The sequence below is a fragment of the Trachemys scripta genome, chromosome 7 (genome assembly GCF_013100865.1).
Source record: "Trachemys scripta elegans isolate TJP31775 chromosome 7, CAS_Tse_1.0, whole genome shotgun sequence".
Lineage (NCBI taxonomy): Eukaryota > Metazoa > Chordata > Testudines > Emydidae > Trachemys > Trachemys scripta.
In genome coordinates this window covers 98,492,850-98,507,261 of record NC_048304.1, presented here as the reverse complement: position 1 = coordinate 98,507,261, position 14,412 = coordinate 98,492,850, and the positions used below count along the sequence as shown (strand labels likewise).

General features: G+C 39.7%; 1 protein-coding gene across 8 annotated transcripts in view; it reads left to right on the top strand.

The window, feature by feature from the left end:
• The window catches only part of INPP5A (inositol polyphosphate-5-phosphatase A), a 420,765-nt gene that overhangs the window by 154,681 nt on the left and 251,672 nt on the right, over positions 1–14,412 (top strand). For 7 of the 8 annotated variants that reach the window (XR_004646390.1, XM_034775172.1, XM_034775171.1 and 4 more), the window contains 2 exons: positions 3,224–3,324; positions 8,474–8,561. Coding sequence is in view for 7 of the 8 variants with exons in the window: in XM_034775172.1 (XP_034631063.1) it covers positions 3,224–3,324; positions 8,474–8,561 (189 nt within the window). In the remaining variant the exon portion in view is untranslated. Of the gene's footprint in view, positions 1–3,223; positions 3,325–4,682; positions 4,760–8,473; positions 8,562–14,412 lie in introns of those variants that run through there. The other variant, XM_034775177.1, reaches the window with a different exon arrangement.

The window sequence follows — 14,412 nt, the reverse complement described above, 5'->3', positions numbered from 1 at the left end:
GACAGTGGCCAATGCCAGGTACCCCAGAGGGAATGAAAAGAACAGGTAATCACCAAGTGGTCCATTCCCTGTCACCCATTACCAGCTTCTGGCATAGGCTAAGGACACCATCCCTGCCCATCCTGGCTAATAGCCATTGATGGACCTATCCTCCATGGATTTTATCTAGTTCTTTTTTGAACCCTCCACATCTTGGAGCACTTGGGTAGGAGGAGCAGAAAAGAATGAGCAGAACCACAGTAACGTTATTTTCTGTGCCCGTGCCAACTACTGCAGTTGTCAAAAACACCTTATCATGAAAGTGGTGTAAGACTGAGCCATGTTAGGAGGCATATCTGTCCTCTGACTATTTCCCTGAGGGAGAGAGTCAACTGTTGTGATTAGCTATGTCGTGGTCAGGTCTGAATCCTGAAGGAGCTTTTGTGTGTCACACATTGTTGAAGTTGGTTTGCCACCATCTTCACAAGAGTTTTTTATAGGATAGTAAGTTGTGAATCTGGATGAATTCACAGGTATTAGTCTTTCTCAGCAAAAATACTTTGTGTTTAATATGTTTTCCAAAGCCTTTAGTCTTTCAGTATTGGCTAATAACCTATTGCATTTCTAGCATTGGATTTTTTTTTTAAAGCTAATAGAGTATAAAAAACCTCAAACCAACAATAAGCACATATTTTGTTAATTTTCTCTTTGCAATTCAGTACTGTGAGCACTTGTTAACTCTTGAATTTTTTTATTTAAACTCCTTTGCTCCTTAGGGTGACCAGATGTCCTGATTTTATAGGGACAGTCCTGATTTTTGGGTCTTTTTCTTATATGGGCTCCTATTACCCCCCACCACCTGTCCCGATTTTTCACATTTGCTGTCTGGTCACCCTATTGTTCCTATATTTTTCTTCAGCTTGGTTGAAAAATAGAAACTCCTATGGATATCTAGATAAAATCATCCCATTTCTGCCAAATCCATGCATTCAAAAATCAAAACTCAGGCCCCAAATGGCAATGAGATCGGCTTAATCATGTTTTTAAAATAAATGATACGATTTAAAAAAATTATTATGTGTCTTCTGGTTTTTGAGCCTTCCGAGAGAAAAGTGTTATCATTTAGGTTCAAAGTCCAATCTTAAATGTGTCGGCAAGCAGATTTCCATGTCTGCTGTATGCACTTTTCTTAATTTTTAAATGAATGCTTACAATCTGCAGACCTAACTGGTACTCACTGAGGACTGTGAGCAGTTATGTTGGTCAATTAGAAGGTGCTCCTGTTCTATAGCAGAGATTGGCAACCTATGGCACACGAGCCGATTCTGAGTGGCACGCTGCTGCCCACTGAGAGGAGGAGGAGGAGGGGTGGAGGGGCCGGAATGCACCACGCTGTGGGAAGAAACGGGGGAGGGGGAAGCTTGGCTGCCGCAGGATCAAGCTTCTGCCTCCACAGGGGAGAACGGTGGGGGGGGGGTCCCGGCCCCCCCACCTCACTCAGCCCCACCGCTCTCCCCTGCAGGGGCAGGAGGCAGAAGCTTGGTTCTCCGGCAGCCAAGCTTCCCTCCTCTCCTGCTTCTTTGCACAACGTGGTGCATTCCGGCCCCTCCTCCCCCCAGAGGAGCAGAGCCGAGCGCAGTGTGCTCGCTGCTCCGTAGAGCAGGCAGCGAGACATAGGGACGGGCCTGGGGGAAGGGGGTGGAACAGGTCATATCCCTCCCAGCCCCCTGTCATGAGCCGCTCAGGGCAGGAGGCTGGGAGCACCCCCAATAGCCGAGCACCCCAGCCTTCTGCCCTGCATCTCCCCACCCCAACACACACCCATCCCTCTGCCCTGCACCCCCACAGCCCCATCCCTCTGCCCTGCACCCCCCCAAACCCCCCAGCCCTCTGCCCTGACCACGAGCTGCCCCCAACACCCAGCCTTCTGCCCTGCACGTCCACACACCCCAGCCCTCTGCCCTGACCTCGAGTCCCCCGCAACACTCAGCCCTCTGCCTTGAACCCCTCCCACCCAGCCTTGTGCCCTGCACCTCCACACACACCCCAGCCCTTTGCCCTGAACCCCCCACCCAACGGGCTGAGCAGGCTGGCGGCGTAAGATCAGCATTTTAATTTAATTTTAAATGAAGCTTCTTAAACATTTTGAAAACCTTGTTTACTTTACATACAACAATAGTTTAGTTATATAATGTACACTTAGAGAGAGACCCCTTCTAAAAAAACGTTAAAATGTATTACCGGCACGCGAAACCTTAAATTAAAGTAAATAAATGAAGACTCGGCACACCACTTCTGAAAGGTTGCCTACCCTTGTTCTATAGTGATTGGGGCCATATAAGCACCTAACTAGACAGACATATATTGAAAATAGCTGCTATGCTGAAGCTAGGTGGATGAGAAGATGCATATGCTTGTATGTCTGGTAGGGTGATCAGATGTCCTGATTTTATAGGGACAGTCCTGATTTTGGGGTCTTTTTCTTATATGGGCTCCTATTACCCCCCACCCCTGTCCCTATTTTTCACATTTGCTGTCTGGTCACCCTAATGTCTGGGGACAACTGCTACAAAATCATATTTTTTGGAAAGTAAATATTAACTTAAAAAGTCTTTTTGATATTTTAAGTAGAACCTCAAAGGTATGAACACCTCTGGAATGGAGGTTGTTCGTAACTCTGAAATGTTTGAAACTCTGAACAAAACGTTATGGTGGTTCTTTCAAAAGTTTACAACTGAACATTGATTTAGTACAGCTTTGAAACTTTACAATGCAGAAGAAAAATACTGCTTTTAACCATCTTAATTTAAATGAAACAAGCACAGAAACAGATTCCTTACCTTGCAGAATCTTTTTTTAACTTTCCCTTTATTTTAGCAGTTTACGTTTAACCCAGTACTGTACACTATTCACTTTTCTTTTGTCTTTGCTGTCTGATTGCATATTTCCTGTTCCAAATGAGGTGTGTGGTTAATCAGTCAGTTCATAACTCTGGTGTTCGTAACTCTGAGGTTCTACTGTATCTTGTATTCTGAAGCTATTAAAGATATACATTTACAAAGATGATTTCCAATATTTTGATAATGATTCTGCCAGTTGTTTGCCTTTGTATCCAACAGGTATTACCTGAAAGAAATCCTATTAACTAAACATTACATATTTAGTCTGACTTCATATGTGCCATATTTCAATAGCTGTGGATATAACTTTGCTAATATATGTAACTTATGTTCATTTATTTCAGATTGTACATACACACAAGCCACACTTTATGGCTTTACATTGTCAAGAGTTTGGTGGAAAAAACTATGAAGCTTCCATGTCTCATGTGGACAAGTTTGTTAAGTAAGTAACTGGAAAGGTGCATTTCTATCCTAGTATATGATTTATGCTTGGAAATATAACAAATATTAATGGATAACATCTTATCCTGTAAGGTACTGAGTGCCCGTAATTCCCATTGATTTAATTTAATAGAATTGGGCCAATAGTCTTGTGAAGGTACGCTAATTTGTTGTAATACAGCTATGAATCTGTAGGGAAGTCCGGCACAAATTTAAGGCTTCATTTTAAGTTAAGAGTCTCCGTACTCTTACTGCATACTTAGATGTGGCATATGTTTTTTTCAGAAGCACAGTACTACTGTTTTTTGAGGTATGCGCTGATAACTTCTATGTATCTGAAAATAAAATCTGGACCTTGGATCATTTGTTTTCATGCAGCAATTTCAAGTTTGCTAATATACTTTCGCTTCTCAGTTAGCCTCTACAAAATTAAATATAATTTTTGTTATCTTTTTTTATTATTGTTATTTTTATTTTTTTAGTAACTAGAGTCTGGCTCTTCATTTTGTGGTTGTTGCTTCTATAAGAGGAATAGTGAAAAGTAGTTGCAGTTTGTTGAAGGCCAATTACCTCTGTTGAAGGTAATTGGCCTTTAATATGAGGCATGGTCTGCACTTAAAAGTTAAGTCAACACAGCTAAATGGATCGAGGTGTGAAAAATTCAGATACAGCTGAGGGGAGAACAGGTGTTCCCTATGAAGAGCTGGGCTGTCATTAAGGTGGAGGAACCTTAATGAAGCAGGAACATCAGGGAAGTCCCTGGGAGAGGCTGACAAGAGTCCGCAGGGGGAGAGGATGCCGTGGGAACCTGCTGGGGTAAAGGAGCCTCAAGGAAGAAAACCCTGGGAGGCTGTGCTTGGCTGAAAGAGCAAGGAAGAAAATTTCTAGAAGCCAGGAAATAGGGACAAAGAGCTTGCAGAAAAGGTGCCCAGAAGAGGGGCCAAATTTTTGAGTACGGACATAGTGAGACCATTGTTGAAGGTGATCATGGAAAAGGAGCCTTGGTAGTGGCAGAAGATCCTCTGTTTATGACTTCGTCTGATGGACATTGTCAGATTTGGACTCTGAGGATGTTTTCTTTGAACTTGGAAGCCTTGTGTGTGTTTTAATACATGAACCTGGAAAAGGGTGTTATTGAAATAGGGAGTTTGAAGTCCTTATCAAGAATCCAAGGAAGAATATTGTAATGCTGACTCTTGCAACCAGGAAGTACTAAAAGACAGGATGTCATGTGACAGTACGGTTATTTAGTTATCTTCAGCCATTGGCAAGCTCTAATAATTAAACAATTCTATCTTTTGAGAAACTCTTTTCAAAATGCTAACTGCTAATGTATTTTCTTATGCTGCTACTTCCTAGTTGAAATCCAAACTCCTTGTGATAAAAGGTTGAGTCACAGCTGGTGGCATGGAAACCTGATATGAAGGAAATAGAAGGTGAGATAGAGGAAGTGTAAAGGAAGAAAAATTTAAGTACAAATAATTATTTAAAAAAAAAAACAGTATAAGTACTGCAGGTTGAAAAGTTAAAATATTCAATTCGCTGAGAAATTAGTGGGAGATGTCATTTTGTTCTTTCATAATGTATTCAACAATCTAATATGTTAGGAAGAAACATTAATCATAACAAGTATTAGCTCCAAAATACATACCTAGACTGAGGTAATACCTCAAGCTAATAAACCATGCTAACCTCTTAACCTTCAGCAGTTGCTATTATTACATTTCCTTTAGAATTTTCCCTATTAATTAGATAATATACTATGAAAAGACAGTATGAATATATTGGTATTTTAAAATACAGGCCTGGAAATCAAGTAACTGAGTCTACACTCCAAACTCAAAAATAAATATAAAGAATTTTAGGTCAGCGCTTTTTCTGGGCTAAATGATTGTAGGAATGTAACAGTATTGATGCCAGTGCCATCTGAGGGGATTAAAGACAACATAACCAAAGTTACACTAGTAATAAGTTTATTTTTATCCTTGTTGACATTTAATTTTGTATGTAATGATATAGTGCACCAGAAGATGAGATGAACTGACTAAAGAATTTCACAAGCCTTAAACTTTGGATGCACTGAGTCAGGGAGGAGTAGTACAGTGCTACTGTCCCAAAATTTGGCTAAGCTTTTAATTATCTAAATGTATAGAATTCAGATATTTGAGATCTTGCATATTTGAGTAATTTAACTGAGTAGCTTTGTTTGCAATTTTGATTGTTCTGTTTTGATAGCTAACACAGATTTGAGTGGTGACTTTTCAACATGATGAAACCCAGTTATTTTTATTAAAGGGAAGAGGTGCAACATCTAATTTAATGTTGAAACATTTTTCATTTAAATAAAGACAATAAATGCCACTGTTAATGAAATGTAGCCATAATGAGTTCTTTTCAGAAAGAAAATTATGTCCTGAAACCATCTTGTTCTCAAATATTTGATTTGCTAATAAACCTTAATTGACATTACTGATGTAAATATTGAAGTTGTATCAACATAAGATTTTCAGTTAATCCTCCATCACCTTCAGTACTTTGAAATAATTTGAGGGTCCTATTCCATGGAAAGTAGTCAAACAGTGCCCTCTGCTGATGTTGTTAATCAGTAGTTGATTTGGTTAACCTTTTTATTTTAAGTAAAAATAAGATAGCCCTTATTTTTAGTTCTTTTATTTATAAAACTGAATTTATTTGCTGCATAATTTTGTGTAGCAGTTCTATTGTTCTTTCTTTTTTTATAGTGGGGCCAATTTTATGTTTCAGTGGATTTGAAATAAAAAAAAATATAATTTGGAATATGTCAAGTATCAGGGGGTAGCCGAGTTAGTCTGTATCCACAAAAACAACAAAGAGTCCGATGGCACCTTAAAGACTCATTTGTGTCTTAAAGTCTTTAAGGTGCCACCGAACTCCTTGTTATAATTTGGAATGAGCAACCTTTATATTGTAAATCATCAAAAAGCAAAATTGTTACTATGGATTTCCAGGGCTGAGCATTTTCCTCACCCCACCCCCTGCAAAAAATACTTTAATCTTAGGCCAGAGTAGATCCGTGCATTGTTATGGGTTGAAGAATAGAGATCTCATTGTAGGTTATAGGACAGGATTAAAATAAACAAGAGGGAGGGAGAGACCTTCTGGCCCTATCTTAATCTCAGTCATGCTTCAATAGCATGTGTCCTCCTGATTGTCAAGAAGGGCAAGAGGCTATCCACCCCATCACTGTTTGTATGTGTGACTCCCTCCTTCTGACTACTGTCTGGGGTAAGCAGGAGGGTGGGGTAAGGTTGATCGTTGAATCACATGGCTCTTGCTTGCTGACACAATGCTTCTGGGCTCAGGCCCTTTGACATTTGTCCTAGGCTGACTGTCATTTAGTCAGTCGAAAGAACATTCCCTGACATAGCTTCCAAAAGTCTTCTCCTGGAAAGCAGGTAGATGGGCAAAGTCATGTATGCCATTGCTAATAAATAAGGTTAAGATTTTGTCAGTTATTTTTAGTAAAAGTCATGGACAGTTCACGGGCAATAAACAAGAATTTACAGAAGCCTCGTCCCCATTGCTGGGGGCTGACAGCCTGAGCCCTGCTGCCTGGGGGATGGGGCTGACAGTCCAAGCCCTGAAGTCACAGAGGTCATGAAAAAATCACAGAAGTCTGACCTCCATGACAGACTCATAGCTTTTCTAATAAATAGGGGGAGTAATTTCTTCAGCTGTGGTGCTCCCATGGGACAGCAATTGCAAAGACTCATTTGCTGGATCCAAGTTCCTCCAACTACTAAAAAGAGTCAGCTTCTTCAAACTTTACTTTTTTTTTTTTAATTCTCATGCACTCCTGCCTTAAAAACCTCATGCTGGAGCACCTTAACAGCACCACTTTCAGGGCTGCCAGGTTTTGTTCAACTCTGTGTGAGATTTTTTGACAAAGAGCAAAGAACTGAGCAGGTGTCAGGGGAAATAAAACCTGTTCCCTTTGTGCCTTAGGGTACATCTACACTACAGGGGGGAGTTGATTTAAGATACGCAAATTCAGCTACGTGAATAGCGTAGCTGAATTTGACGTATCGCAGCCGACTTACCCCGCTGTGAGGACGGCGGCAAAATCGACTTCTGCGGCTTTCTGTCGGCGGCGCTTACTCCCATCTCCACTGGTGGAGTAAGAGCGCCGATTCGGGGATCGATTGTCGCGTCCCGACGGGACGCGATAAATCGATCCCCGAGAGGTCGATTTCTACCCGCCGATACAGGCGGGTAGTGTAGACCTAGCCTTAGACACAAAGGAGTTTGGCCAGGTAGGGACAGAAGGGATTGTTGAGTGGGAACTGAACTCTGTTGAAAATTCGCCCAATAGTGCAGCTATCCGTCTGCCAAGTCAGCCAATATCAAAACTGTTTGGCACATCTTCACTTCTCTTTGGGTTTCCCAAGCCTAGAGAGCAGCCTGCCACGGATGTTAGAGCAGCCAGCCTTTGAAGCCAATCATTCTACAGTCAGGTGATCTGGCCAGCAAGTTTTACAGACTGTCTTCCAGAGTTTGGGAACCTGGACCTCAAGCTTTAAAGCCTGCTGGGCTGGTTCACCCAATTTTTAAGAAACTTTGATATCTTGAAAGTTTGTGGTTTTTCTCAAGACCTTCAAATAATATAGATGACACTTTGCAATACCATAGTTCTTCAATAGCCTATGTGGAATACATTGGTTGATCTCAGTCCAGTCCTTAGTAGTCAGGTGGCCACATTACAAAACCATCAGTTGTCAGAAACTGGCTCCCTTGTTGACAGTCTCAGCAGAAAATCCAAGGACTGAATGGACATTCAGGCTGAAATACCCTCTTATTGGTGCTCCCTTCAGGTTAGAGTTAAGGAGTATTGGCAAAGCAGTCTGAGGAAGATTGAACTGCAGCTGTTTGCAGTGTAACTGTTTTGTGGGTAAATGGAGAATTTCAGTCTCCAGGGCTATCAGTGTGACATATATCATCAACACTTACATTCACTTAAAATGTCTTTTTAAAAATGAGAAATAATATGAAATAGGTCCACGCTTTCTTTGATGGGTGCTAGGGACATGTTGAAATATAGTGGATGAGAGTGAAGAAATACAACAGATTTGCATATCCCTTCATATTGACAGTCTTTCATTTATGTGTTTCAGAGAATTGTTATCAAGTGATGCAATGAAAGACTATAACAGAGCCCGGGTTTACCTGGATGAGAACTACAAGTCACAGGAACATTTTACGGTAAATTTCCTTCTTCCATGAGATTAGTTTAATACTCAATTCACTTTTATGTTTGATCTTGAAATTGTTTTATCCTGACTGATGTAAAGATTGGCGTTGGCATCGTCTGTGATGATGGGGATTACATCTTTTCTAAATATACTGTATGTGGGTAGGAGATGTTCAAATTGATTGTTTAGAAGAACTGTATCTGTTAAAATAGTAGAATGTCAGAGTTCATGAAAAGCGAGTTTCTGTATTCTTTTGTGCTGGTCATTGATAGATCATTATACCTCCATTCAAGGAAATGTCACCAGGCTACATTTTGGGATGGTGCCAGACTTGCAGCTTGATTAACTGGAAAGAGATTGGCAAACATTGGAAACTTTGTTATGGATCTTGAGTCTGATTCATATGACGGTGAAGGGAAAAATCAGTGTACAAACAAACTTACACTGATATGTAGGTAACATTTAGGTAAATGTGAAAATGAAACACAGGCATAGGAAAGTTCGCCTTTTTATCTATAGCGGAAGAGACCATTTAGTGACAGCCTGAATTTATACAATGAACAAACCACAGCTACCATTTTATTGCATGCCTTCCCAGGACGGCAGTACTCCCAGTAGACTATTCGGCCCCACTGTACCTTCTTCTTTGACTAACCAGACCCCTCCCTTCACGCAAGTAGCCTATTTTCATCCATCATAGCCCATCCTATATTCACTTATCTTTTTTCTACATTGTTTCTCCAGGGTACAGTCAAAGCAATCCTCCTCTTTCTTCTCAGGGCCACTAGCATTAATCCAAAATGTGGTGTTAAAGCAAATTTTGTACTGACAGTTTTACTTTCCTTTGCTGATGCTCCTGGTGTGTTGTACTCTCCTTTATGCTTCTCTGTTAGCAGTTGGTCAGTCCACTCTCCCTTGTACTCCTTAAAGCAGTCTGATAGCATATTTAATGAGCTTATGTAATTGAGTCACTTAACTGCTGACACACACAACTGTCCAGCTGTATAGCTTGTTCTTGTTCTTCAATTCTTCATATTGTCAGTCAGAGGATCCATAATATGATCAAATATCCAACAACTTTAAGTTCAGTTTGCATTACTTAACTGTAAATGGCAGTAAGTGACTTGGTGGATAGGAGAAACGAGTCTAAAATTCTTAGTGGAAAAACTGAAGTGCAACCCTATGTAAATATGATGTGGATTTTTATATCGATGTGACCTATGCTTGTGGTGTTAGTTTTAGACAAAGGATTAGGGAAGAACTTGTGTGATTACTTTCCATTGTATGTAGTCTTAAGAGACTGAACCAAGTAACAAAAACAAAAACGAAAGTCCCCTTAGTATTCCCTGCCCCCACTACACAACAACCCTAAAAACCCAGAAAAGCGAGCGAGAGAGAGAGATTGATTCACCTTCATCGTAGGCTTTTTTTATCTTGTCATTTGTTATAGACCACTTACTGGCCCTTTGTATCAAGGAATCTTGTACATAATTTCAAAGACTACTATCACAAATTAAAGATACATTTTTTAATAATCATAATTTGAACTAATAAGAGACTTGAGTCCTGAGCTTCTAGTCTTTGAATTCATGCACTGTCTGCACTAGATAAAATCCTTTTTGAAAATCTAACTACTAAGTTGTGACCATTTAGGGTAAAGTTTTATTCTTATCTTCAGTGTGGCTTGGTACTTTCAGGATGTTATTCATCTCCCCAATTCCTCATTAGTTTTGTTTCTGATTGCAAAGGTCTTTAACTTGTGTGGGTTTTTTCCATTCCTTCTAAGGCATGGAGTTGGCAACAAATGTAATCCCTAATAATTGTGTGTGTGTGTATAAATATACTTATATTATATATCTCTATATAGTTGAAAAGAAAAAGAAAAAGATATTTTTATTTATATAATATATATAGGTGTGTGTACATATATATGTGTGTGTGTGTGTGTATATATATCTTTTTCTTTTTTAAAAAAAGTAAAAGTTCATCATATATGTTGTTGTGAAAATTCTATTTTCTTTAGAACTACAAAAGCCCAAGCATTCACAATGTTGCTAACTTATACCTCTGTTATTCTAATACCCCTTTTACTTCAGTTTTGACAGTGTAGCCTCTATGGGACTTTCCTTGGCTTGGCTTTTGCAGAGCTAATCCTGATTTTGCTGCCCACAATTGCACAGCATGGCTGCCTCAGAGCACTGACTCAAGGCTTTGACAAAACACATCTGGGTAACATGGATCCTCAAAATACACTTCCTTCTTTGCTGGTATAAGGAGTGTGGCTTTACTTAGAGGATATGGATATATTTCTTCAATACTGTTTAGAAAGTATAGTGCACTGACAGTGATACTCAAGGAGCTTTTGTGGAGTTTGGATAGATAGAATTCTACAATAATTCTACTGTATGGTAAACCATTAAAATAGTCCATCTCAAACCCAAACAATCTAAGACTAGTGATTGTGCTATCTGCAATTGTGTACCGGGTATGGTGAGGTTTTTGGTTTAAAGACACTTCCCTGCAGTAGCTGTTAGTACCCAGCTTGTGAATTCAGATAAAAACTTAGTACATTTAAAAAATAATTCTCTACAGCTGCAGGGCCACTGTTTAGCCTGAAAGAATTTGATGAACACCTCTACTGCTTCTGCACCTGACAACTGGACTCTTACCTCCTGTTGGCTTTTGCAGCAAGCACCCCTAAGAATATGAAAAAAGGTCAAAGGTGAGAGAGAGCATTTGGCAATGGTCATTTGTCTAGATGCAGGGAATTGCTGTGCAGCTTTTCGAACCCTGCTAGGATAGAGCCTGTAGCTAAAATTTCTTCACACAACACTACTAAAAAAAAATCAGCCCTATCAGATTTCAAAATTAACAGTTATATAAAATTTAAAAAATGATGTGAAGATTAATTTCTTGGCACAAGGTAGGACAGCAGCTACTACACTAGGGCTTATGCTTGTCAGCTTTGGGAATATGACAGTGTTAGAGTTAAGAGCTCCCAGCAGTTATGAATGAAGTTTGTGGGTGACAACCATTGAAAGAGTAAAGGTTGTTTCCTAGAAGTTTCACTAACTGAACAGTCTGCATCAATATTAGTTCAATTGTGACTGGAAGCAAGGATGGGCAAACTGGTTTGAACAAGAACTGACTCACATCTTAGCCTACAATCCTAACTCAGGATTTTACTGGAAATTCAAAGTACCAGTAATTTTTTTTAAAATTCTGCTCTTAGTAAATCTTTCATTACACAATCATACAACTGTGGACAGTTTTACATATCCTTTGGCAAATACTACACAATACAATCTAGACATCAGTCCCAGTCTCTACCAGGGTTTGTATAAGGTCTTTATAGGGAGGGTGATGAATGGAGGCTGAGAAAAGGTCAGAGGCAAGGCCATAGAAATACCTATAAGTAAATAAGGTGAGTCTTGAAATTTGTATTGAATTTCTCAAGTTCTTAATGTTTAAATTCTCGGCTATAACTTTAACTGCAATCAGTGTAGGTTTTTTTTTTTGTAAAGTCAATAAATTATCAGTCTTCACTCTACACAAATGTTTTGCAGATTGGAAAGAAAAAGTAAATCTTTTAAAGGGATCTCTTTATTGATATTAGGTGAGGGACAAGCAACACGGAAATGGGCCATGAGGAACATTTTTCCCTCAACAATTATCTTATTAGTAATAATTGGGATGATTCCATTTTTATGTTGGTTGACTAAATACCAACTAGTAGCTGTCACTATTCAATCAGTTCTGACTTGAAATGCCTCAGATCGTGGTAACCTGAGTGACTTCGGTGACAGCTGTATGTATTACAATAGGGTGGAATTTGGCCCATAATGTCCTTGAGACTGTGCAAGACTACACAATAATGGAGATACTTGATATGTTTAGTGTACACCAGGCTAATTACTGGTCCATTAAAGTGTAGCATGTGTGGGTGTTTGCATATGTTCTTGGCATGCAAGAGAATTGGTAGTCGATGAAACAAGGCGCTGTGGTTTCTTTTCAGTTTTAACCGGGCAACTCCTTAATTGCTCTGACCTTTGCTTTCTTTGCTCAGCATGAGCAAGGCTTACTATGCATGAGTAAATTAGGAAATGATAGTTATAGGGCACACCCATGCCTCTCCCATTTCCTCCCTGCTCCCACATAGAATTTGAAAATTTGTACCATGGTAGCTACAAAATGCCCAACCATATTCCTAGTATGTACAGGAAAGTCCAGTACAAACCATCAGTCTAGCAACACACTCCTTGTCAAAGGTCAGAGGAATGTGAGCAAAGAGTCTGCAGCCACAAATTCAGAAGGTAAACCTCCTGGGTGGCTGCACTGAAGGCTAGTTTAGCTCATTGAACTATATTAAGTTTCCTCTGATTTGAGGCTTTTTTATTTCTTAATATGTACATTAGAAAATATTTTTTACTAAAAACTGACAGACAGACAAAACTCCCCAGAAACCCTAAATACAGAAATCATTTGAACCTGAGTATTTAATATTGTGGGAGGAATTTGGGAAGGTGGTTCCCCCCCCCCACCCACCCCAGTTGGCCAACCCCCCTACAAAGTCCTGACAGTCTCCCCCCTTAAGTATAGAACATGAAGGACCTCACAGGGCCTTGAATTTGTGAGAGTATATTTTGAGGGGTTGTATATGTCTGTGAGGGTTGTAGCTGTATTCTGGAAGAGGCTTCACATTGGGTTGGAGATTTACTGTTGAGTACAGACTTATTTTTTTAGAAGGCATAGTTTTAATAGATAATACAGGATTCTCGAGCACTTAACTGTTTATTATTGGTTAACTGTGCAATAAATCAAACACCTTGTAAAATACACTGTTGGTGTATATATTTGTGTATTGAAGAATCATCTTGTCCCTGTTAAGAGTTGATTGAGTTTTAATTGGTCCATTAAAGTGCTGGTCTTACCTTTAAAAACAAAACAAAAACCCCCCCCCCATAAACCACAGTTTTCACAGTGGAGAGAAGTAAATGATGGTGGCGTCCCCCGGTGGTATGTACTGGTACTAGTGCTGTTCAACATATTCATAAATGATCTGGAAAATGGGTTAAACAGTGAGGTGGCAAAGCTTCCAGGTGATACAAAATTATTCAAGGTAGTTAAGTCTAAAGCTGACTGTGAAGAGTTACAAAGAGATCTCACAAAATTAAGTGACTATGCGACAAAATGGCAGATGAAATTCAGTGTTGATAAATGCAAAGTAATGCACATTGGAGAACATAATCCCAATTATACATACAAAATGATGGAGTTTAAATTAGCTGTTACCACTCAAGAAAGAGATCGTGGAGTCATTGTGGATGGTTCTCTGAAAACATCTGCTCAATGTGAAATGGCAGTCAAAAAAGCTAACAATGTTAGGAAACATTAGGAAAGGGATAGGATAGGGATACACAGAATAACATAATGCCACTAAACCAATCTATGGGCCACCCACACCTTGAATATTGTGTGCAGTGCTGGTAGCCCTATCTAAAAAGAGAGATATTACTCCTAAGGGCATTCTGTGCCAAAATAAATTAAAAATTCTGCACACCATATTCTCAAATTTTGCAAATTTTATTTGTCAAGATAACACTACATAATCACACCAGTTTCAATTATTTTGGTAATTCGTTTCAGAATACCTATCAGCAAGTATGTCTGTAACAATAGAGAGAGACACACAAATTCCCTCAAGAGTAAAGAGTTAAAGAAACCCCTATGACAACCCAGTTCCTGTTTCTCTGCTCCCCTCCCTGCCCCCCTAGCCCCGCCATGCCCCCCTAGCCTATACACGTGAACCCCCTTCCCCCCAGAGCCCAGCTGCAGGGCTCCCTGGCCCAGATACCCTCACA